This window comes from Vigna unguiculata, chromosome 1, assembly GCF_037176805.1.
Source record: "Vigna unguiculata cultivar grain cowpea cultivar isolate G323 ecotype 2 chromosome 1, ASM3717680v1, whole genome shotgun sequence".
NCBI lineage: Eukaryota > Viridiplantae > Streptophyta > Magnoliopsida > Fabales > Fabaceae > Vigna > Vigna unguiculata.
In genome coordinates this window covers 34,554,498-34,578,166 of record NC_140792.1, presented here as the reverse complement: position 1 = coordinate 34,578,166, position 23,669 = coordinate 34,554,498, and the positions used below count along the sequence as shown (strand labels likewise).

Here is a 23,669-nt window from a genome sequence, read left to right as displayed (position 1 = left end):
ATTTATTATTTTTAAATATTTATTAAAAGGTTATTATATGTGATATAATGAATTATTATTAATTATTTATTTTATTATATGATAGGAGATAAATGGTTTATTAATTTAAAATATTTATTTTATTTAAAATATTTATAAGAAATAAAATGTTTGGTAAATAATTATTAAGAAGATAATAAAAGGATTTTTCGAAAGATATATAAGATTATTATTATAATATAAGCAAATTGTATATTACAGTTATTCTTTAAACATATTTATTAACAAAATTTATCATGTATGATTTTGATTATATATAAGAGATTTAAAAATGGTTTTTAAGAAACAGAAATATAAATATAGGAAAAGGTATATATAATATTTTGTAGTTATTAAGAAGATCACATAAAATTTATTACATAAAATATTTTTAAAATTATTTAGGATTTGAAGGGTAAGAGTGGAGTGCATAAACATACATACAAAACAAGTGAGTGAGTGTTATGTTTGGTGAGAAAAAACGAGAGGTTGAGTAGATTGAAGGAAAAGTAAGAGTAAGATTTAAACATAGGAAGAAGTTTTGAAGTTTTAATTACAAAATCCAAGTTAAGAAAGTTAATTTTCATGTGATTGTGGGATGAGTATCGATGTGTATTGTCATGTTTTGTGTTATAATGATTAGACAAGTTTGAGTATATATCAATGGGTACTCCTAAATGTTTGAATATGTCCCCATGACTGTTACCGTTTTTGCAAGTCTTCATGACTGTTACAGTTTGGACAGGTTCCCATGATTGCTAAGGTTTGGGTAGGTCCCCATAACTACTACGGTTTGAGTAGTTTCCATAACTGTTATAAATTGGACAAATTCTCATGACTGTTATGGATCGGACAGGTCCTCATGATTGCTACGTTTTGAATAAACCCCTATGATTGGTACAATCTACGCAGGTTCCCATGATTGTTACTGATGGCGCTGGTTCCCATGACTGCTATTGATTTGGCAAGTCACCATGACTACTACTAATTGGACTGGTTTTTAAGACCGTTACGGGTTGGGCAGGTCTGTTATTGAATGATTTGTTGCGTGATATATGTGAGATGATGCTTATTATATGGATGATCCATCCCTTTATCAATCCATAGTTGGTGCTTTATAGTATATCATTATTACCATGCCATAGTGTGCATAAAGTTTGTCAATTTATGGCTCAATCTCTCATTGAACATTGGAAGGCAGTCTAGGGTATTCTACTCTATCCAAAAGATCTATCTCTTATGGTTTGCACATTCAACATATTTCAATTGTTCTCAACAGATACACTATCCACGCATATTGTGATGCAAATTGTGTGGTGAAGCTGTGCGGTTGCAATCTCTTCTTCAAGTCCTGAAGCCAAATACCACAACCTTGGGAGTAATGTTGCTGAAACTGTGTGGTTGTGATCTCTTCTTCAAGAACTTGAACTCAAGTGCAATACCCCTATTGTTTACTGTGACAATCAAAGTGTCGTAGCTTTTAGTCATAATCCAGTTCTACGCTCTAAAACAAAAGACATGGAACTTGACAATATTTTTGTTCGAGAAAGAATGCTAAATCACTCCTGACTTGTTTGTCATGTCCATGTTGCTGAACAAGTTACAAATAGTGACCAAATCCCTCTCTCAAGTCTTATTTTCTTCTCTAAGACACAAACTCGTGATTGAAAAGAATCGATCACATTGAGTTTAAGGATGACGGTTATTATCATATATATATATATATATATATATATGATAATATTGTATTTTGCTTTCTTTTTCGTATGATATGATGTGATAATACAAAATATTATGCAGTGATCTCTCTTCTTTAATTACCAGTTCCTTAATCTACCAATCAAGGTTATAAGTTTAATGTGAATCTCACATTAGAAATAACTTCAATAGCAAGACGAGTTCAGTGAATTAAAAAAAGAATCATTATTCATGCTTCTCAACATTTAGAAAAACAAATAATGATTTTAGAACTTCTAAATGGGAACAGAATAAGCGAATTGCTTGCAATAAAAAACTAGAACAAGAATAAGCTTTCCTCAACAGCGTAAGAGACATGGTGTACATGCACTGATTCAAACCTTGGTGCAATAATTAAACTGTTCTGGGACGCCATATCTTATTCTGCAAACAAAAACCGCTACACTACTTTTTAGACACTACTACCACCAACATTAGGGTTCAACAAAATTATTCCCAATAAGCAGGTTTGCATACTTAACCGACACAAAGGAAACTTAAAACGCGGCAGCACTAATCATCACAACTTATTGTTGTACCAAAATACACCTTTGTTCTCAGTACCGTGATCTGGCTCCACGTAAAGACACTCTCTTGCCTCTCTCCACATTGCCTTCACAAATGGAGTCTCGTCAAGTCGATAATACTCTCCCAAAATGGGCCTAATTGCTTTTGTAGCCTCCATTGCATGATAATGCGGCATTGTGGAGAACAAGTGATGTGCCACATGAGTGTCTGTAATATTATGGAAGACCTTGTTCAGAATTCCATAATCTCTGTCAATTGTTGCCAAAGCTCCTCTCAACCAGTCCCACTCAGAGGAATTGTAGTGCGGCAATGCAGGGTGAGTGTGCTGCAAGAATGTAATCAACACCAGAAATCCATTGACAATTAGCAAAGGAACTCCATAAACACACACCACCCAGGCAAACCCTTTTGTCATGGCAAGATGGTAAAGGCCATAGCATACTGCAACTATTCCAGCATCTGATATATAAATTTGAAGTCGTTCACGATCGGTGTAAATAGGACCATAAGGATCATAGTGGCAAGCAAACCTTGGATAAGGCCTGCCTGACACATTAAAAGCCAGGTACATGGGCCAACCAAGAGTGAGGGTGACGAGTAGTGTGAGGACTCTGCCTGGTGGATTGTTAAGGTATTTAGAGAACCACTGCATACCGGACTTCTGCTTTGGCACAAATACTTCATCCCGCTCAAGAGAACCGGTGTTGGAGTGATGACGGCGATGGCTGTATTTCCATGAAAAGTATGGGACTAGGAGAGCAGAATGGAGAACAAGGCCAACGATATCATCAAGCAGCTGGTAGTCACTGAATGCATGGTGGCCACACTCATGAGCAATGACCCAAACGCCAGTGAGGATACAACCTTGGAAAGCCCAGTAGATTGGCCATGCAAGGAAAGACAGAGGATGGGGAAGGGTGTGAAAGTAATGGGTGGCAACATAATAGAGGCAGAAGGCTATGGTTAGATCGTAAATCACATAGGAGAATGAGCGGAGAACAGAGCGCTGGAAACAGTGAGGTGGGATGGCCTTCTTGATCTGGCTGAGGCTAAAAGGAGGTTTTTCACATGGCACCCGCTTTAGAGGGTCGACTTCTGATTTCCTGTTGGAAGGAGGAACAAAGGTTCGGCCACCAGCCCCCATCTTCACACAACCTGCAAAAGTCAACATCAGGGCATATTCTTACAACACTTTCCATGAACATGAACGAGACTCATATCTCAAGCCAAGAATTATCGGCAATACCTACCTAGTGGGTTCTAAAAGCACACAGCATTAGAATGGATAAAATGTGTGATCTTCAGAGCAAAAACATGCATTATTAAAATAGTGCATAGTGAACATTTCAACAAAAGTAGGTAACATGTTCCTCTCATTATCGTTTGTATTTCATACGTTTCATCTCTATACTCCTATTTGATATGGGGGGAGATAATCCTACTTCTAATACTAATAATAATATGCAGATTAAAAGCGAATAGAGAAACACGCACTTACCTATACAGGAATAGAGATTGCTGGCAATACACTCTAATACTTTTAGTAACAGAAGATGTGGTAGATAAAACATGCTAACAGAGTATGTTGAAACCACTAATCACCCTGTTATATTTTTATTTTCTTCTTACAATGGACTTCAGCATGGACCAACCATGGTATAGATGTACACCATGGACACAAAACAAAAATGAAATGGGCAGGGTGATGTCTAAGCTATGATTTTATAATTAAAAGAGAAAAAGCAATCCACACGCAAAAGTAAACGTAAAAAAGATTCATTCACAATTCAGAAGAATAAACATGCAACATTATTCAAATCTATAAACAAATGGGAAGACTTTTCCAATGAGAAACAATAAGCATAAATAGCTAGATATGACACTACATTAGCTTTCCATAACTTTCCCCCTATGTCTCACTAGTGATGATCATCGTGACAAAAGGTAGAACCGTGTCAACTACTAAGCAAATGATACAGAAACTCAAATTGATTTGTAGAGTGTGTCATGCTTTACTGTTTGTTTTAGAGTGAAAATATTGCAATCGAAAACGAAATACAGTTATTTTCTATAATCATAATCCTGAGCTTCCTGTAAAAAAATACCAAGTCTAATGATATAAATTAAAAAAATATAAAAGGCCATATATCACTTTCTATACATATTAGCTTAAGAAAAACGAGCGGCCGCCATCCTTCAAGGAAGTTCGACGTAAGTTAGGTAGGTCAGATTTTCAACCATTAAACAAAACAGGTGTTTATATCTCAACCAGAGAAACTTATTTACTGTAGGAGTTTTGATTACAAGTTGTGTACATTGCATCAAAAGAATTTATCATAAATAAATACAACTCAACCGGCTTCAAGTTGTCCCATCTTTAAACAAAATTATTAAGACAAATACAATTTGCAAAATCGTCAATCAATCTAACTGATGTATACATTTTGTTGGTATTATCTACAACAACGATGAGTCAGGGGGGACCCACCATAAACATGGCAATATATGTATAAATGATAAATGCGGTCGCGAATAAAGTATCGTGGACAAATGGGATTTAATTATTCCAGTCGCTTTCACTATATAGACATTAATGAACATTGAATGCAAGAAAAATCATTTGAAATAAAAATTACTAATACGACATGTTTAAAAATTTCATAACAAAAATCATTGTAAGTCCAAAAGAAAATATTTTTACTAAGTTCTTATTCTTTTATAAGGTCAAATTAAACATAATAACAACTTGTTCATTAAAAAGTTTAAAAACTTAATACAAAAGCAAAATTTAAACATAATATATTAACTAACAATTTAAGCTAAATATAAAAATTGAAGTTTACAATTATTTAACATTAATTAAAATCATAATAAACAATAAATAACCGAGTAACATAGTAACACGTACATAATTCTTTAATATATACTATTTATTAATTTCAAAATATCTGAAAATAAAAACTTGGTAAAAAATCATAATAAAATTTATCGAACCAACTTTCATTCAGCTCTAATAAATTCTATTTGTCTCTTCATTTTGTCGTTCCAAAAGGAGATTAATTTAAATAAAAACGAGAAAGCTTATAGCGAGGAAAATGTTTTAAAAAATCACTTTCTCGAGTTTTTGTAATATTAAAAACTTATACTAGTTATATACGCATATATATATAACTAATATAGCAATTAATAAGAAAATAATATTCACACTTAATACTAATACATTAAAAACAATTATATATATTACATAGCAATAAACGACTACAGTCTTTGAAAACATAGATACACCCCTCTTCATAGGCGTTAAATTTAATTATGATAGAGAAAGTATGCAATAAACCGATATCATATAAAAACATAAATTTCCCCCATGTTTTTTTTTTTGAGATTTGATTTAAGAAATTTTCTATATAGCAAAGTATACAATAAATTATTTCAGTTTTATTAAAATATTTATAAGACTTTAATTTACACTTTTTTTTTTCTTCATCAAAATAAATAAATGTATACATAGACATAAATTGATAAAAATTTAAACATATAAAATATAATATTGTAATCGATATGATTTTCAATTCAACTTCCAAATAGCAGTTAATAAAAATAAAAAATAAGACCTGTCTAGCTATACTTTTATTATTTTCTTCAAATAAATAGGAAAAAAAAAAGAAGCATAATGAATAAGTCACATTGAAACGTAGTCTATTTAATTTTCATAAACATAATATTTATTAAATCAGGTTCCCTAGTACTATAAATAATCAATGGAAGTGAGGATTCCAATTTTATAATGATATGTTTACCCATTGAAATTAAGATAAAGCGACTCCTACTTTGTTAAGATCGCATATCCATACATAATTACACTCAAACAAGAAGCATAGACAATCAAATCCAAAATCTCGAAAAGAAATTACTAGTACATATTACTCAAAACAAATGATTAACAAAATTTAAATGAAGAAAAATATACAAATATTACATATTTTAATCAAAAAATTATTAAATAATATCAGAAAAAGTCCGTCTTATATAACAGAGTACTAAATAATGATCCTACATAAATAAATAGGCCTAATAGGACTGGAACACAAAAACGCTATGAATTTTTACATTATCAGTTAACACATGTGAAATAAAACTTAATAAACTTATCAATTCAATAATAATAATAATAATAATAATAATAATAATAATCTATGTAAATTAAAATTATTTGAAATACAGAGAAAAAAAATCAAAACTAAGTAGAAAGGTTAAACGAAATTTTAAAATTGATAATAACTCAAATTTTATTCTTCCTTGTACGGTACTAAAACCAAAGCCAAGACGAAGAGATATAAGATTGAATGAATAGTGAACTCTACCATCAATAACACGTTTTAAATTAAATAACTAGCAACATATACAGGCAAATAGACATTGTCCAAGCATTCATAACTATTAATTATTTGAAAGTAATATAACTTTTGGGAGGTTTGGTATATATTTAAAATAAAGGAAAGAAAAGTGCAATTTAAGAAAAGAACATGAAGAAGAAATTTCCTTCCTCCAAACAACAGCAAAATTTATCGTCTTCGAGAGTTGCAGAGATTTTTTAACCCAAGTTGGGCAACGAATCGGAATATTCTAACTCACCAACCATCCAATTGGTCAACCAAACTATTCATTAAGCACAACAGTAAATAAGCGCAGACACCAAGAAAAAATCAAAGAGGAACAACCAGTGAAATCCTAACTCCTGATAAGCCGTGTGTATCCAGCTCGACAACAACAAACACACAGATTAACACAAGCGAATAAACGAGATCTGAAAGAAAACAGAGGTGGCCGGTTACCTCGCGCAAAATTTGTTCCAGATTCACTATAGTCAGGCTTATTACAGAAGAGAAAAAACACAATGCTGTCGTTTCCCGGAGTATTAACACAAACCAGAAATACGACAAGCGACAGAGAGGTAAAAGAGGATTCCTCCTTAGATCCGATAAAGATGCGTCGTAAAACAGAGGTATAGAGAGGGATTTATATATACATATAGATAGCAGAGAAATAGAGTGAGAAAATCAAGCAGGACATGTAAGAATTGGCCACAATCAAATCACGTTGTACGAAAATCACGTAAAATAAAATAAGCGTGGAGTAGTTTAGAGTGAATCGAAGCGCGGAGAGCGGAAACAGTTAGATCGAGCGAGAATAGGGAAAGGAAAGTAAGAATAGGAGAGAGAAACTTACATAGATAGATAGCATTGGGAAAGAATATGAGAAGAAAGAGATAACGAGAGAGAAAGTTACCTGAAGGTGTGAGGGAGAAGGTTTGTTGGTGCGGTGAAGAATGTGTGAAGAGGAGGGAGTGAGAAAGGGGGCAAGGGTTAGAAGAATGCGGGGTGCTGTATTTAAAGTGTGTTTGGCACCGAGTAACAGTGGAGGTGCGGCCTCCGTCCAATGAAGGTAGGGCCCACTGGATTTTTTTACACGTTCTTCTGCTAATGCCAAAGCTTGTTTATGGCTCACCTTACCTCTTTCCTCCTTCATCTTTTTAAGGCCCACGGCCTATTGCATCTATCATGTTTAATATTCTTGTAAAAAAATGGTACAAGATGGTTACGGTGAAAATTTTGCACCACTCCCATGTTCACTAAATTTTAATTGTACCTCCGCCACTGGTTTGAATGTATTTAAAAATAGGATAGATATAAATTTTAAACGTGATTTGTGATTTATGAATATGTTTTGTATTTTTTTTTGAAACGTGATTTAAAAAAAAATTAAAATATTGCATTGAAAAGTCGGATTTTCCGATGTTTTTTAAGCTGGTGATGACCGTTCAATTAAGAATGAGAGGATAAGGTCTCACAATATGTATGGCACAAATACACATACTTTCATGTGAATATTTTGTGATATTATTTTAAGAGTGTGATGCAAGGGTTCAAGAGCTGTTATAGAAATGTGTAAAAAATATTATTTTTTTTTAACATGTGTCTGAAGTTCATGTTGAGAAGGATGAATGTGCATGTGAGAAAATTAACACCATCTTATAAATTAAACAATTAATTAATTGATATTATCTAGTTTTATCCATCTCATTTAAATTTATATTTTAAAATTTAAAATATGGTTCTTATACATATATAAGAAATTATTAAGATCACTATTACGCATAAAATAAAAGCTTATTAAATTAGTTGTTAGACGTAAAATTTCTTTCATCCTATCTTTATCACTATACTTTTACGTGCATTATTTTATTTTGATTTATATTTTTATATATATAATAACCAAATTAAAAAGGTTATAAATAAATAACGATGACCAAATTATTAAAATTTATATGATAAAGTCTTGTTTTATAAGTTTTTATTTGTACAAATAAAATTGAAAATTTTATACGGGAAACTAACTAAATATATCTTTCAATTCTTGAATTATCCTTCCTTAAAATTTGATATGAAAAAAGAATGCAGTTGAAAGTAGAATCCCAAGTAAATAAGAATGTTTTATAAAATAATGTCATTATATTTAAAAATAGGTGAGCTTTATTTGAATATTCGATATCAATATATTTTTATATTTATATTTGATATACCAAGATAGTAAAAATGTTAATACTATACTTACCTTTTTTTCTAAATTTAAAAAAAAAAATCATTCTTGAACTTAAATAGAAACAAATATTGATTTTCAATTCACAAGTTTTTTTGCTATTATAAATATGATAATAAATAAATAAATAATGCATTTAAGAGATTGTGTACAAAAAGAATATGTTGATAACACGTTTGTTTGTCATTAATGAAGTCTTTTGGATGAATGGACGGTGACCCCCTTGTTGATGCTTATAATATATGGTTAGTACCATATAAAAATGTTAAACCCGTTTTGATAAAAGATATAAAATAGCTTTACCAACTTTAATGTAATACAAGTGACTTTTCAACTTGCAATAGATATCTTCATTGTTTAATAATACCTACATTCAATAAACTTAGTCCTTTCTTTAACCAATCTATGCATTCACATGTTTACCCTCTCTACCGCATATTCTACCTTTTCCTACCCAAAATATCTGGGACTCTCACGTGGCTACCCTTATCTTATGGTCATCCATGTTCCAACGAGTCACCAACCGATTTAACTATGACCAAACGATTCAGAATCGTTTTTAGTCAGTCACAGAATATATATAATTATCAGCCACATGATTTAGAACCCTATGGTACAGTCTCCGTGTTTCTCTTAAACCACTTGTTTCGATACGGCTTGAGTTAAATGAGACAAGTCATGTGTGGACAATTTTTAATCAAGAATTTTTCCGAGATAAATTTAAAAATATACCAACAGTAAAAATCTGCAAAATAACATGATTTTGGAATACACTGAGAATCGTAATAGTTAAAATATGAGCTGGTAGTTTAGGTTTCATAAAATAGAAAATTATATAAATATAAAGACATGTGAATCCATTAATTTAATATTTTGAATTAAGAGTGATGTTAATATTTTATATGGTTAAACTCAGATTTAATTGATATTATATCTTTAATAAAACTCTTTTTATATACATAAACGATATTAACGTTGATGATTAAAATTGATTTAGATAAACATTGTAGATTGATGTATTTAAAGTCTTCCTAATAAACATTAAAATGAATAGTAACTCAAATCTATTAATATTGTATCCCCGGTGAAAATCACTCTACATAACTACGTCAACTTCTGAACAAACATCAATGTTCCATAAGAGAGTGAAAAGAAGCTAAGTTTGTTCTAAGAAATCTTCTTTATTTAAACCTTTTGAATTCACTTTTTTTTTTTCATCATAATGTATAAGATCTTGCAATTGGTTTGATGATGATAAAAAATAGTTTAAGAAAAACAAAATATGATAGTTGGTCGAAAATTTTAGCTTGATAAACTAGTTTATTTAATACAAAAACTAATACAGAATGGAACTTTAAGAGTTTAGATAGAAAAAATACAAAGAAACTATATTTATATAATATAATTAAGTAAGGCAGAGAAAAAAATTAATATATTAAAATCTTTTTAATATAAATAAAAAAAATAAATTTTCAAACTTCTTTTGAAAACCGAGTTTTTGAAGAAGACATCTTTATCATTAACTTTTGTTTTAGAAGTGTCTAGTAGATCTGGTCCAGAGTGTTTTGACATTGATGGATGAACCCAAATCCTGACCTGGGAGACCAGCTAATTGTTCTACCAAAAATTTTCAATGTGATTGACTAGATTGGATGGATACAAGAAAAAAAAAAGTAAGAAAAAAAGTTATTTCTACTATGAATAAAATAAATGCAAATTTTAAATTAGTTGTAATGATATAAAAATAAATACATATATTATTTTAAAAGTTTTTAATATTTTGAAAAGAATTTTTTTCATTCTTGTTTATAGACTTGTCTAGAGTAATAAATTTGTACGTCACTCAATAACTCATTTTTATTTTAGATTTTTAGTGATAATATTACTTATCCAATGATTTTTCTATTTTTATTTTATTTTACTCACTCGCTGAAATAACTTTTGCAACAATTACATCATATACTTAATTTGTATAAATTAATAAATATATCAATTTGGTATTATTAGATTCTACTTATATTATTCTCCTTTTAACTTTTCTATATAGATATTGCCTATTTCTAAAATTACTTATTTTAAGTCAAATAATTTCAAACTCACAATTGTCATATCATCTAGACCATCATTTAGAGCTTCCTTTACACAATTACAAAAAATTCTTTAACTATCAATTGGTTCATATGATACATTTAGGTATTTTTATCCATTCTTTATAAAAAAAAATTCATTCAGTTTATAATATATATATATATATATATATATATATATATATATATATATATATATATATAACATAATCAATTGGATCAACTAATATATATATTTTAATAACTTAAACTCAAAATAGTTTAAAAATCTCCTAAAAATTAATTTTTAGACAAGAAACTTTCAAACCAAATCATCTATTTCGTCAAATCAACCACAACAACAAACATGCAACATTATCACATCTCATCACAAAAATAAAAATCACACAACATCAAGAGAATCAAACTCATAAATAACAATTAAACAATTAACTTTCTTTACATGAACTTAAACTTATTTCTTTTCAAACTCCACCAATTAGGACTCTCACAAGAAGTTCTACTATACACAAGAAACATCTATCATTTAGAGTTTCCTTTGCACAATTAAAGAAAATTCTTTAACTATATCAATTGATTCTTATGGTCTATTTATGTGTTTTTATCAATTCTTTATACTTAAATTGAATTTATTCGATTTTAAAAAATACATCTACAATATATTCAATTGATTCAACTGATATACTTTATGAACTTGAACTCAAAATAGTTCAAAAATCTCATAAAAATTATTTTGTTGACAATAAACCTTCAAACTAAGTCATGACTTTCACCAAATCAACCACAACAACCAACATGCAGCATCATCACATCTCATCACAAACATAAGAATCACACAACATTAATACAATCAAGCTCACAAATGACAATTAAACATTTAAATTTTCTTACATGGACTTAAGCTCCTTGCTTTTCAAACTTCACCAATTAGGACTCTCGCAAGATGTTCTATTATACCCAAGAAAAAATCTTAAAATCATCAATTTGAACATGCCTTAAAGATTATTTAATCATATCCAAACTCATTTTGAATTTGAAAGATTCACATGCAAGTAAGTCTTTCCAAAATGGAGACATATAACTAAAGTGATTCAAAAGAATAGTGAAAGACGAACTTACTATAATTCAATAATTGATTAGTTTCAATAATAGCTTTCTATACCAAAACTCTTATGATCCACTATAATCAGACGAATAATTCAGACAAAACTCTAGAGATAAAGAAAATAAATATGTTTAAACAACAATAACGTTTATATGAAATTTAATTATTTAGTTTTTTATAACTCGAGTTTTTTAACAATAAAATTATCAAGTCTCACTCATATACTCTATTATATCTCATTTACACATATCATATATTTTATCTTTGTCTAAACCTAATACTTACTCTTACATTTAGTATTTTTCATGTCCTTACAAAAATGTTACTTAAAATTTAATAATTATTATTATTATTTAGACAATCTTATTTAAATATTTTTGTGAAAAATATATTTTTAAATAATTATTTATATTTATATATGTTATTATTCTAAATAATTTACTAAATTTAAATTTAAAATAAAATGTGTTGATTTATTAATTTTATTATTATTTAATAAAAAAGTAATATTCATGAAATTTGATTTATTTTTACTCGCCGTAAAACAAAAGGATAAATAGTAAAATATTTTTACCACAAAACTGAAACACATGCTTTGAGTACATAATTATAAAGTCAAACATAATTATATTCTCAACTATAGTTAATTATGTTATGTTTCAAACACTGAGTAATGTTATTTTTTTTTTCATGAATGAGATTAGTGTGCAAAACTTGATTTCTCTAGTTTTGTTTTCATTTTCACCAGAAATGATAGCATATATAATTATTAAATTTTATATATTCTAATTTATGCTTATTTTCTAGCTTCAGAAATTTAAAACCATATATTAAAACTTAATACTACAATATTAAAAAATATCAAAATTTAAAACTGTTATTAACATAAAAATAAAAGGTTATAATATTAACATGAAATATTAATAATTTTTGTATTGACCAATTCTATAACAGTAGGATTGATTTTTGTTAAAAAAAATAAAATATAATAACAATAAATAAATATTGTTGAATAATAATAAAATAAAATGATACCCCATTAATAAGAAATGCAAATTTGAAATACATAATTTTATTCGGTGAGAATTTTGTTACACGGTAAACGGTAAAAGAATAAGAAAAATTGAATGAAACAAATTCAAGGACCTATTCTTCTCTTTCTCGCACAACGACTTTTCGTCTCTCCCAGTCGGCATGAACAATAAATAAATATATAAAAACAGCATCATGTAAAGATTTGGTCAAACAAAATTAGGTTAAATTCACATCATTTTGACAAAGCGTTCTTCATTGTCATAAATAACAGTGGTACACATTTAAATGTATTCAGGCTAAAAGTTGGTACTTTTTATAACTTATTAATATTACTTATATTTGAATTAAATTATTGGCTTAAATACGTTTTTATTCTAATTTTCGTAGTGTTTGTTGTGGATGATTTTTACTTTGACATAATGTTTAAAATGATCGTCATTTTTATCGAATGTTTAAAATCGTCCTCATTTTCGCAATTCGTGTTTTATTTGGTTATTTTCTGTAACGCGGTTTAAATCATTAACGGAACATTGTACAGTTGCACGAAGTGAGCTAGGGTTTTGGTAAGGAATGTTTGGGCAGTTGGTAAGTTTTGACAATCTTGTTCCTCCATTTCCAATTGGTGTTGCTGTAATCTTCTTATTCCTGCAATCCCATTATATAGGTATGAACATCCATTTCTCGTTGAACCACCAACACGGTTGCCTCCAACGATTACAGTCATAGGTAAAGGAAGAAGGTTGGGACCGTAACATACCTATATAATGGAATTGTAGGAAAAAGAATATTGCAGCAACACTAATTGGGAATGGAGGAATAACATTGTCAAAACTCACCAACTTCCCAAACATTCCTTACTAAACTCACCCTAGCTCACTTATTTATCTCTAAATATCTAATTACCACACATATACAGTACACCTAACACACCCTAATACCAACCGTGTCACCTAGACAATGCTTCGTTAATGATTTAAACCGCGTCACAGAAAATGACCAAATAAAACACAAATTGCGAAAATGAGGACCATTTTAAACATTCGGTAAAAATGATGATCATTTTAAACATTATGTCAAAATGAGGACCATCCGCAGCAAACATTAGTAAACATTATGAGAATGATGACCAAAAATGTATTTAAGCCTGTACATGTTAATTGTGTAAATAAATAAAAAGAAACTATCTTAATAGCTATTACCTAAATAAATCCAATTTTAAGTAAGAATTTTCTTTTAACTCGTATACTACTATACAAAACACTTTTTTCTTGCATACTTTATGTAAAATTTTCCAGTAGAAAATATTTACGTTTTTTATGTGAAATATTTTCTATCATACATGCATATTTTTGTGAATTGTTTTCCACAGCAAATAAATATATGCCTTTTTTCTTGTAAAAAAATTATTTTACAGAAAATTATTGTCAAGTTTTATAAAATTACCCACCCTCTGGTAAATTTATTTTTCTTGCAAATAGAAAAATATTAAAATAAAATATTGTTTTTATATATTACATCTAAAACACAAACTATACAGTATTAAACTCCAATTTATAATTTAAATTTGATTCAAATAAATAAATATATATATATATATATATATATATATATATATATTGTATTTTTGTAATTATGACCGATCAATACCTAATTTTGGATGCTCTTAATATTAATCAAAAACAATAAATAAAAACAACTCTAAACACACTTTATAGGCTTTTTTTAGTATAAAATAGTCAGTTATCTAGTATGTAATACTTATTTATATAAATACTTATCATATAGTGAATAAAACAAGATATATTTCCATGAAAAGCAAGTCATTCCATTTTTATTAAAAAAAAAAAAGAGAAAAACTTGAAAATGCGACTTTAAGTATAACTAACACGTTCATTTTTAAATTATGACTAGTTATTTAAGCATTAGTTAGTTGATAAGGACACAAAATTGGAGGACTTGTCTTCTACTCTTGTATTACTCAAGTTGGTTCCTTTGATGATGGTTGATGCAATATTAGTACACAGTTTTTTTTTTTCATATATTGTAACTATTGTGTTTGCCCTTTTTCATTCCAATCCCAAAAAAGGTTTTCCTTTTCTTTTCTTTCAGAGAAAAAGTAACGATATTTTGACATATAAAATTTTAAAAAAATTTGATAAACTACATTTTTAGATAAAAAAGATACTACTTTATTATTTTATTTTTATTAAAAAATAAAAAATTTATTTATTTAATTTTATTTATAAAAAATTTGTCAAATTTCCAAAAAAAAAAAATTCAAAAAACAAATTCCTTTAAAGAACTGCCTAATCAGAAGAACATACAAGCATTAATAAATAAAATTCGACACGTTTCCTTTCCATATACCTTTTGCTACAACTTACTAAATTCTTCAATCACCGAGTACAACATGCTTTTTTTTTTTTTTAATTTGAAATGTGCATAGTTCATTATTAAATATTTGAATTTGTAAAATTATATACATATATATTGTAAGTGCTTCCTTTTAAGGGTTGTCCTACAGCAGTGGGCCTAAAGGCTGACCCATGAGATAAGAGCCATTCGTGTTGCCCTAACTTCCATTTCCATTCACTTTCAGAAACCAGTTGTCTTTTCCCCTTACTCTCACAGGACGCTCTGCTAGGGTTCCTTCCCAAGCCTTCTCGAACTAGCTCCGAACCAGTTCCTACTCCACCTCTTTAGTGCTTTTGTAGAGCTGTTGTGCTCCTTGGTTGTGTGTCGGAAGTCCTGTACGAACCCATTTCCAGGTAGGGAAACTCTAGCTCACTTTCATATTTCGTTTCTGTTATGTTATGAACTGTTGTTTTGAAGTTATGGGGCTGGTATGATGTTGTGATAAGCTGTGAATGTGTTAATATATGTGGGATGGGCTGGCGTGGATCACTGTTGCAGGAAAACAGTGGCGAGACCTGCTAATCTCGCCCAAGCCAGCCAGTCTCGCCTAGGCGAGACGAACAGGGACTCACCCAAACCCTTTTTCGCGAGAGGTCGCCCAGGCGACCCGCTCTTTATTTTGAGCGAGCGAGCATCTCGCCCAGGCGAGAGGGGTCTCACCTAAGCGAGATCCCGCGTTGCTTTCTTGGTGTTTTTGAGCCCTCGCCTAGGCGAAGGGGACTCACTTGAGCGAGACCCTTCAACCTGAGCGAGGGGTTGGGCGAGACAGTGCTGTGTTTTGGTTGTGTGTTTACTCTCGGATGATTGGAATTGTTTGGGTATGATTGGTATGATGAGATACATGTACATATGTATGGATATATGCCTAATGGAGTGCTATGTATGCATGACATGATTCATAAATGGTGAATGATGGGTATTGTGGGAACTTGACATATGAAATGAATGAGTGGATTGGAACTAAAGTAACATGGTATTGATATGAGATGAGGCCTTAGACTCATGGGGTGGTGATGACTAGTGGTATGGATTCAAAATGTGATACGTATGAGGAATTAATCCCAAGGGTTGGTATGAAATTGTAAATATGATTTAATGTTCTCGTATTGCTGATTTATGAATGTTGGTCCGTGTCAGCGTGTAATTCCTTGGGGTCTCTAGGTGAGACTTCCGGGGTTGCGCTTCAGTGGTCGGGACGTAATTCTATGGTCCTTGTTAGTGGGTGCCCATGGTGGTGCCCCATCTGTATAACTAGGTAAGGATTCAAGGTAAGGACTGCATCTTGACACTCTAAGGGGCCAGTTAGTCTCACTTAGAGCGGACTGACTCCTGTGGTGAGAGTAGCAGGAGGCCTGAAATTCATTAAGGGCTAACCTTGTGGTGAGGGAAATTGATTCAATGAAACACTTGTAACACATAGCTCGGGGGTGAGCAGAGGTATCCACCACAAGTGCAAGCGTCCGCTGAATCCAACCAAGTTATATATATATCCGGATGAGTCAAGTCGAGTCGTAGTGTATTGTTTGGAAGGTCGTAACATGCTTGTGTGACGTATGTATGTTGTACTGTGAAATGTATCTGAATCCATTGATGAAATGATTTTATGCTCTAGCTTACCCTACTTTTGTTGTTGTGTGTTCTGTTGTGTGGTACTCTCTTTTGCAATGATTATCAACTTGTTGGTGTGAGTAGAGACGAGGAACATCCGTGGACAACAAGAAGATGGTAATTCCGCTGCATAGTCTGCGTGGATTGGACTTTAGTTTCTGTTGGACTTTTCATTAGGGCTATGACCCATGTATTCGTTATTTTTGGATTTATATACTTTTAGTCAAATCGTTATCCTGTAATCTTTTAGCATCGTGGTGTACCTAGTTTGTAGGAGTTGGATTTAGGACCCCAAAATTTACTATATAGTATCATTTGTATGTAGCATTTCTTTAATTACATTGGGACGTTACATATATTATTACTTTACTTTTATCTATCTATCTATAAGTACCATTGGAGTAAAACAAATCTAACATTTGTTTTAGTGTATGTATCTATATAATTAAGTTCCATTACAGTACAATTAATCTAAAATATGTTTTAGAAGCATACATGTAGTACGTCTAACGTTTTAAGTGAAGTGACATGCTCTGTGTTTCCTAAGTGTATTTGTAATGTTAAGGTCACATTGTGCTGGCGTTTGCACCTAGGCACTGTCATCCAATACAACACATGTACTATATTGTTTAATGATTAAAACACATATTTTTAGTATTTAGCTGTAGCTGTAGGCTAAATTCGTTTGACAAGATAGATTTAAGGGAGACTCCTAAGATGTATCTGAGTTGATTTAAGTGAAAATATATGTATTTTTTTTATGAATTTAAGAAAAAAAATTAAATGATTAATAAATGAGTTAAAAGTATTAAAATTTTAAAATTAATATTAATTATTATACATATTTATATATATATATATATATATATATATATATATATATTTAAAGATTACTCAATTTTGTAAATAAAAATACGAATTACACCATTTGGTTAAAAAAACCTTTACCATAAAAAGAATCTTATGATCTTAACAATTTATAGTGTAATTAACTAGGACAAACATATGGTAGATCTATCTAGTTTTCCACTCTCACATCTTAAATTTGACATCATCCTTGAAAAAAATACTAATATCATTAATTCATTTCAACAAATAAATACATTATAATAATAAAAGAACTAAAATAAAATATTAGACAAACATTTGTTAAGTCATTATAATTTTCATATTTCTTTATTACTATCCCTTCAAATAATTTAAACAATTATAAAATTAATTTTTTTAATTGAATTCCAACTGTTAACTTTCTCTTTAATGGATGATGTATTATCTTGACGTATCACCTGTTCAGTTTCATCGCATATAATTTTATTATTTTATTATTTTAAAATTTCATAATTTATAATTTATTTTTTTATTAAAATAATATTATTAAAAATAATAATATATATTTATTAACAATGCAAATTGTTTACACATTCATATAAAATTTGTCTCAATAAATATTTATTTTATTCTTTACTTATTGGCTATAATGCACCGATACTTCAACTTCAGTCACGTATTTGTATCCGACATGTATCGTGTGTGATACTTTAGGATACTTTAAAGATATTTATCAATGAAGTATTTAATTTATAAAGTAGTACTACACTACAATAAAATCTTTGAATAATGACAAAAATTAGTGACAAAAAATAATTAGTCACTATATAGTGACCAAATTGACAACTAAAATAGTTCTAACAAATTATAATTGGTTTCTAAATTGATAATTAAAATAGTTTCAATGATGAATTGGTTTTTAAATTGGTCACTAACATTAGTTACAAAGTTTTGACTACTAAAATAATTGGTTTCTAATTAGAAAATTTGGATTCATACATTAACAATCATATATTTATTATGTTTGTAAGAATTATTGTACACTTTTCATTGTTCATATATGCGTATCTATCACGTATCATATCTTATTATTTTAAAAATTAATCTATCGACGTATCGGATATGTGTCGTATCCGATACACGTATCGTATATGTGCATCATAACATATTGGATTTATTTTTGATCTGATTTACCGTAAATTAAATTTAAAAAATATATTTTGTTTTTATTTCTTAAAGAAATATTATTTAAAAATAATATATATATATATATATATATATATATATATATATATATATATCCGTTAATAATATAAATTATTTTCTGTATAAAAGTTGTTATATAATAATTTTATTGAAAAACATTATCAATACAAAGTTATATTTATTATTTTTAGATTAAAGTATTATATAAATAATTTTATTGTTGTATATCTTTATATTTTTATTATGTTAAAATTAAACAAATATTATTTAATAAAAATTAATTATGTAAAATTTTAAAAAATTATATTTATAACAAAATAAACTATAAATTGGGTTAACACTTCATTTTAAAGATTTAAAATATACTATTTATAATAAAAAAATCACATTAATTAATATTATATATTTTTATATTCATTTAATTTATAGTTTATAATATTAAAAAATAATTTGACTTATGATTATATTTAATAAGATTAAATCATTAAATCAGATTTAAAATAAAACTTAACAAAAATAAAGATATATTATATTATTTTTAAAAATAAAAATAACAATAATATTTATAATAATAAATTTGAGAAAAAATAAACAATGAAACTAGATACTTCTTAAAATAAATTAAGAAAAGTCCAATATATTTTAAGATAAAAGTTTAAAAAATCTGAAAATTTAAAGAAAAATTATTCTACTTTTTTATAAAAATTAAGAGCAAAAAACATATTTAATTTTGTGAAGATAAAACTGAGATTACCTATGGATAAAATCGAATTTCATTACAGATTATAAAAATATACAGCCACGTGTCCCTAACACTGGAAACTCAGTGTTGAAGGTCGTAGCTAACTTACACGTGGCAATTACGTGTGAGAAGATGAATCAAACTAGGCCGAGAAACGTGCCACGCGTGCTACTACATGTGCAGGTGTGGGAAAAAGACCGTAGCACCTAAATCTATTTATACGTGTGCGGTGTTCGAGTCTGATATAGCGAGCTGAAGAAAAAACTTATCTGAGAAAGAAAGGAAGAAAGAAAGTAATATCAATCGTTGAAAATGCAGGGAGGAAAGAAAGCAGGAGAATCCGTGAAGGAAACGGCTTCAAACATTGGTGCTTCTGCCAAAGCTGGCATGGAGAAGACCAAGGCCACTCTCCAAGAGAAGGTATCCATCATTTATTTTTCAATCATTATATTAATACTATTTCTACTATCACTTTATAAATGTGTTTCTGCTATAACCAGGCAGAAAGAATGACAGCACGTGATCCGGTGCAAAAGGAATTAGCAACCCAGAAGAAGGAATCTAAGATCAATCAGGCTGAACTGGACAAACAGGCGGCGCGTCAACATAATGCAGCGGCGAGTGAGTATAACTCGGCGGCGAAGCAGGCGAGCACGTACTCCACCACTGGGGAGCATGGTCATCCCACGGGGTTCCACCAGACGTCGGCGATGCCAGGTCACGGAACTGGGCAGCCCACAGGCCACGTGACTGAGGGAGTGGTGGGCTCCCATCCCGTTGGGACCAATCGAGGACCGGGAGGGACAGCTACGGCCCATAATACCCGTGCGGGTGGAAACCCAAATGATTATGGGTATGGGACTGGCGGTACTTACAGTTAAATAATGATGATGATTATAATATCATATAGTTATTAGCATCGGTTTAATAAAAACGGTGTAGTTGTTTTGTTGTTCATGCTTTTTTTTTTCTTGCTTGTTCCCTTTTCCCTCCCTCCATTTTTATCATGGAGAGTGGAGAGTGGATGGGGTGTTGTTACTGGTTACTGTAGAAGTGCTTTCACTTGTACTGTACCGTTATGTATTATTTCCGTTTCAATAAATAAACAAGATCCTGGTGGTGTATTATGACGATTATTATATTTTTAAAATGAAAAATCAAAGAATGAAAGAATGAAGAAAATAAAAGGCATATATAAATTTCCAATGTTTTTTATCTAATGAGTAAACAAATTTCAAAATCTCTTCAAGATGAAGATATCAAGTCATGAAGTGTTTAGTTATCTCAGTGGTACGTTTCTACTCAATAACAAATTTCATATCAATTTCAATCATAAACCGCCATTTGTGATCACAGTATATTTTTCAACAGACAGTAGTTAAACTCAAATAAACTTCCTAATATCTATATTCTACGTCTATAATGACTTGTGTGTAATGACTCTTCCATACTGACTCTTTGTCAGTATCAAATACATTTGTTATATAATTACTTAATAAAAATAAAATTAAATATAAAATTTTTGTACAAACGAGAAAAATTAAAGACAACATCTTATTTTACATACTAAATAAAAAATAAAATAGACATTATTTTGGTTTATAACTCGCTAATATCTTACCCTAAAAAGTAAATTACGTTCGACCCTAAAACATAAAAAATTTGGTGACATACTTTAACTAAGATCTGAAAAACTAATTTAAGATGAGAAATAAATTCGTTTTTTGAGAATCATCTGATATGGAATATCTATAAGATATGGAATATGTATAGAGATGCACGTATCCTTAATATAATATTCATATATATATATATATATATATATATATATATATATATATATATATATATATGAAAATTTTTTTACTTAGAAGAATATGCATAGAGATGTATATATCCTACAATAATATTCATCCTTTTCATATTCTATTTCTATCTAAACTATAAAAATATTTATAATTAATTCTTACCATATTTTTTAAATTATTAAAATAATAAGTAATTGTATATATTTTATATTATATATATATATTTTAGTTTTTGTTATGTAATTTGTAAGAAAACTCATGCATCTTTAAAATATTTTTATTAATGTTGAAATGATGTACGTCAAATAAAAAAATTTATATTTTATATTTTATATTTTTATTATTTTATAATATTTTTATTTATTATATATTTTCTTAATAATATAAATATTTCATTTACTAAATAGTATAGAAAAATATTTATATTTGTTTTATTATTTATTATATCATTAATTATACATTTTTTTTATTTTTTTAATAATTTTTTATATTTTTTTTATATTTTTCAATAATTTTTTAAATTATTTATATAATGCATAATTTTTTAATATTTTTATTTATTGTTTATTTTTATCATATATAATATTATTTAGATATATTTTATTTAATTACTTTTTATCTTTTAACTTATTATCAATCATATTTTAATTTTTTATTATATTATATAAATAATTTTTATTTATTACAATACAAAAATTTAATGTAATTGTTATGAATGTTTTTTTATCACCGGCTAACATATATTAAAGTTCAAAAATACAAGATTTATGTTAAAGTTTTATTATTTGTTCTTGTGTCATTTTGATCGAGTGATATATTATAATTTTTATTAATGTATAAAAAAATTAATTAGAATTTTAAAAAAAATTAAAGTAAACAAACATTTAAAATGTTTATAAATTTTATATTTTTTTGTAAATATTTTTAAATTTTATAAAATTTTATAATTATAAAATTATAAAATTATAAAATTATATATTTTATTTTATATTTCGTAATTTTATAATTTTATAATTTATATTTTTTAACTTTATATTTTATAAATTTATAATTTTTATTAGCTTTAATAATAATTTTAGGTAAATATAGCAGCAAATCCTCGAGAGATCTGTGTTATTATGGTAGTTAGTTTGCAATAATATGTTATGTGACAATATATAAGCAGAATGACAATACAAGATAATTGTCATGTCATATAGGTAACAAAAGGAAATCTAACATTCAACGAAAAGATTCTAAAATTTTAAAGATTCAATAGACCACAAAAATTTAATAAAGACTCAAATGAACCGAAAGTTTCCAATTTTATTAGGAATCTAAAATATAATTAAACCATTTATGTAAGATTGACAAAATTATTTAATGTAATTTAAAAATAAATAAATAAATTATTATACTATTATTAATGTGATGAATATTTTTCAAAATAATTATTAAGTAAAATAAAAAATTATTGATAGAGCGAATGCAAATAATTCATAAGTTTAAGAATACTTTAAGAATTATTTTATACATCTTTAGTAATTTGGAATTTTCCTACAAAGATAAACAAACTTTAAACAAACAAAACATCTTTCAAAAAAGTTATGAGCAGAAGAACTAAAAATTCCACATTATACATCTTTACTATTGCCTCCCTTCAAAGGTGGTCGACTCTTATTCCATCATATGTTCACATCATTGTTGAGAATTCATATGTGAGTTTAAGTCCTACATTCGATAGAAATGAGAAAGTGAAGTACCACCATATGAGGATGAAAACCCATAAATCCATTGTCTTAAAAATTTGAGTTAGTGTCAATACCTTATATGTGGTTGGACTCATGTCTCATTGATGTTTGTTCTTCCTAGTGAAACCCCATATGTAAACCTAAAGTGATCATTGCGAAAGAAGAAAATTTCAAGAAAAAAACTCAAACAAAAAAAAGATAAGCTTAATGTACAAATAATTT

At 28.5% G+C, this 23,669-nt stretch overlaps 2 protein-coding genes across 2 annotated transcripts; one reads left to right on the top strand and one right to left on the bottom strand.

Moving 5' to 3' along the window:
- Positions 1-2,019: 2,019 nt before the first annotated feature.
- Positions 2,020-7,778, bottom strand: FAD2 (fatty acid desaturase 2). The gene is made up of 2 exons (XM_028059902.2): positions 7,573-7,778; positions 2,020-3,438 (listed from the first exon to the last, which is right to left on the bottom strand). Exon 2 carries the CDS (start codon positions 3,425-3,427, stop codon positions 2,276-2,278), a length of 1,152 nt encoding a protein of 383 aa, XP_027915703.1. The 5' UTR covers positions 3,428-3,438; positions 7,573-7,778; the 3' UTR covers positions 2,020-2,275.
- Positions 7,779-20,129: 12,351 nt separating this feature from the next.
- On the top strand, positions 20,130-21,036 carry LOC114174883 (18 kDa seed maturation protein-like). Its single transcript, XM_028059620.2, has 2 exons — positions 20,130-20,329; positions 20,410-21,036. The coding sequence occupies exons 1-2, from the start codon at positions 20,222-20,224 to the stop codon at positions 20,788-20,790; spliced, it is 489 nt and encodes a 162-aa protein (XP_027915421.1). The 5' UTR covers positions 20,130-20,221; the 3' UTR covers positions 20,791-21,036.
- The last annotated feature ends 2,633 nt before the right edge of the window (positions 21,037-23,669 follow it).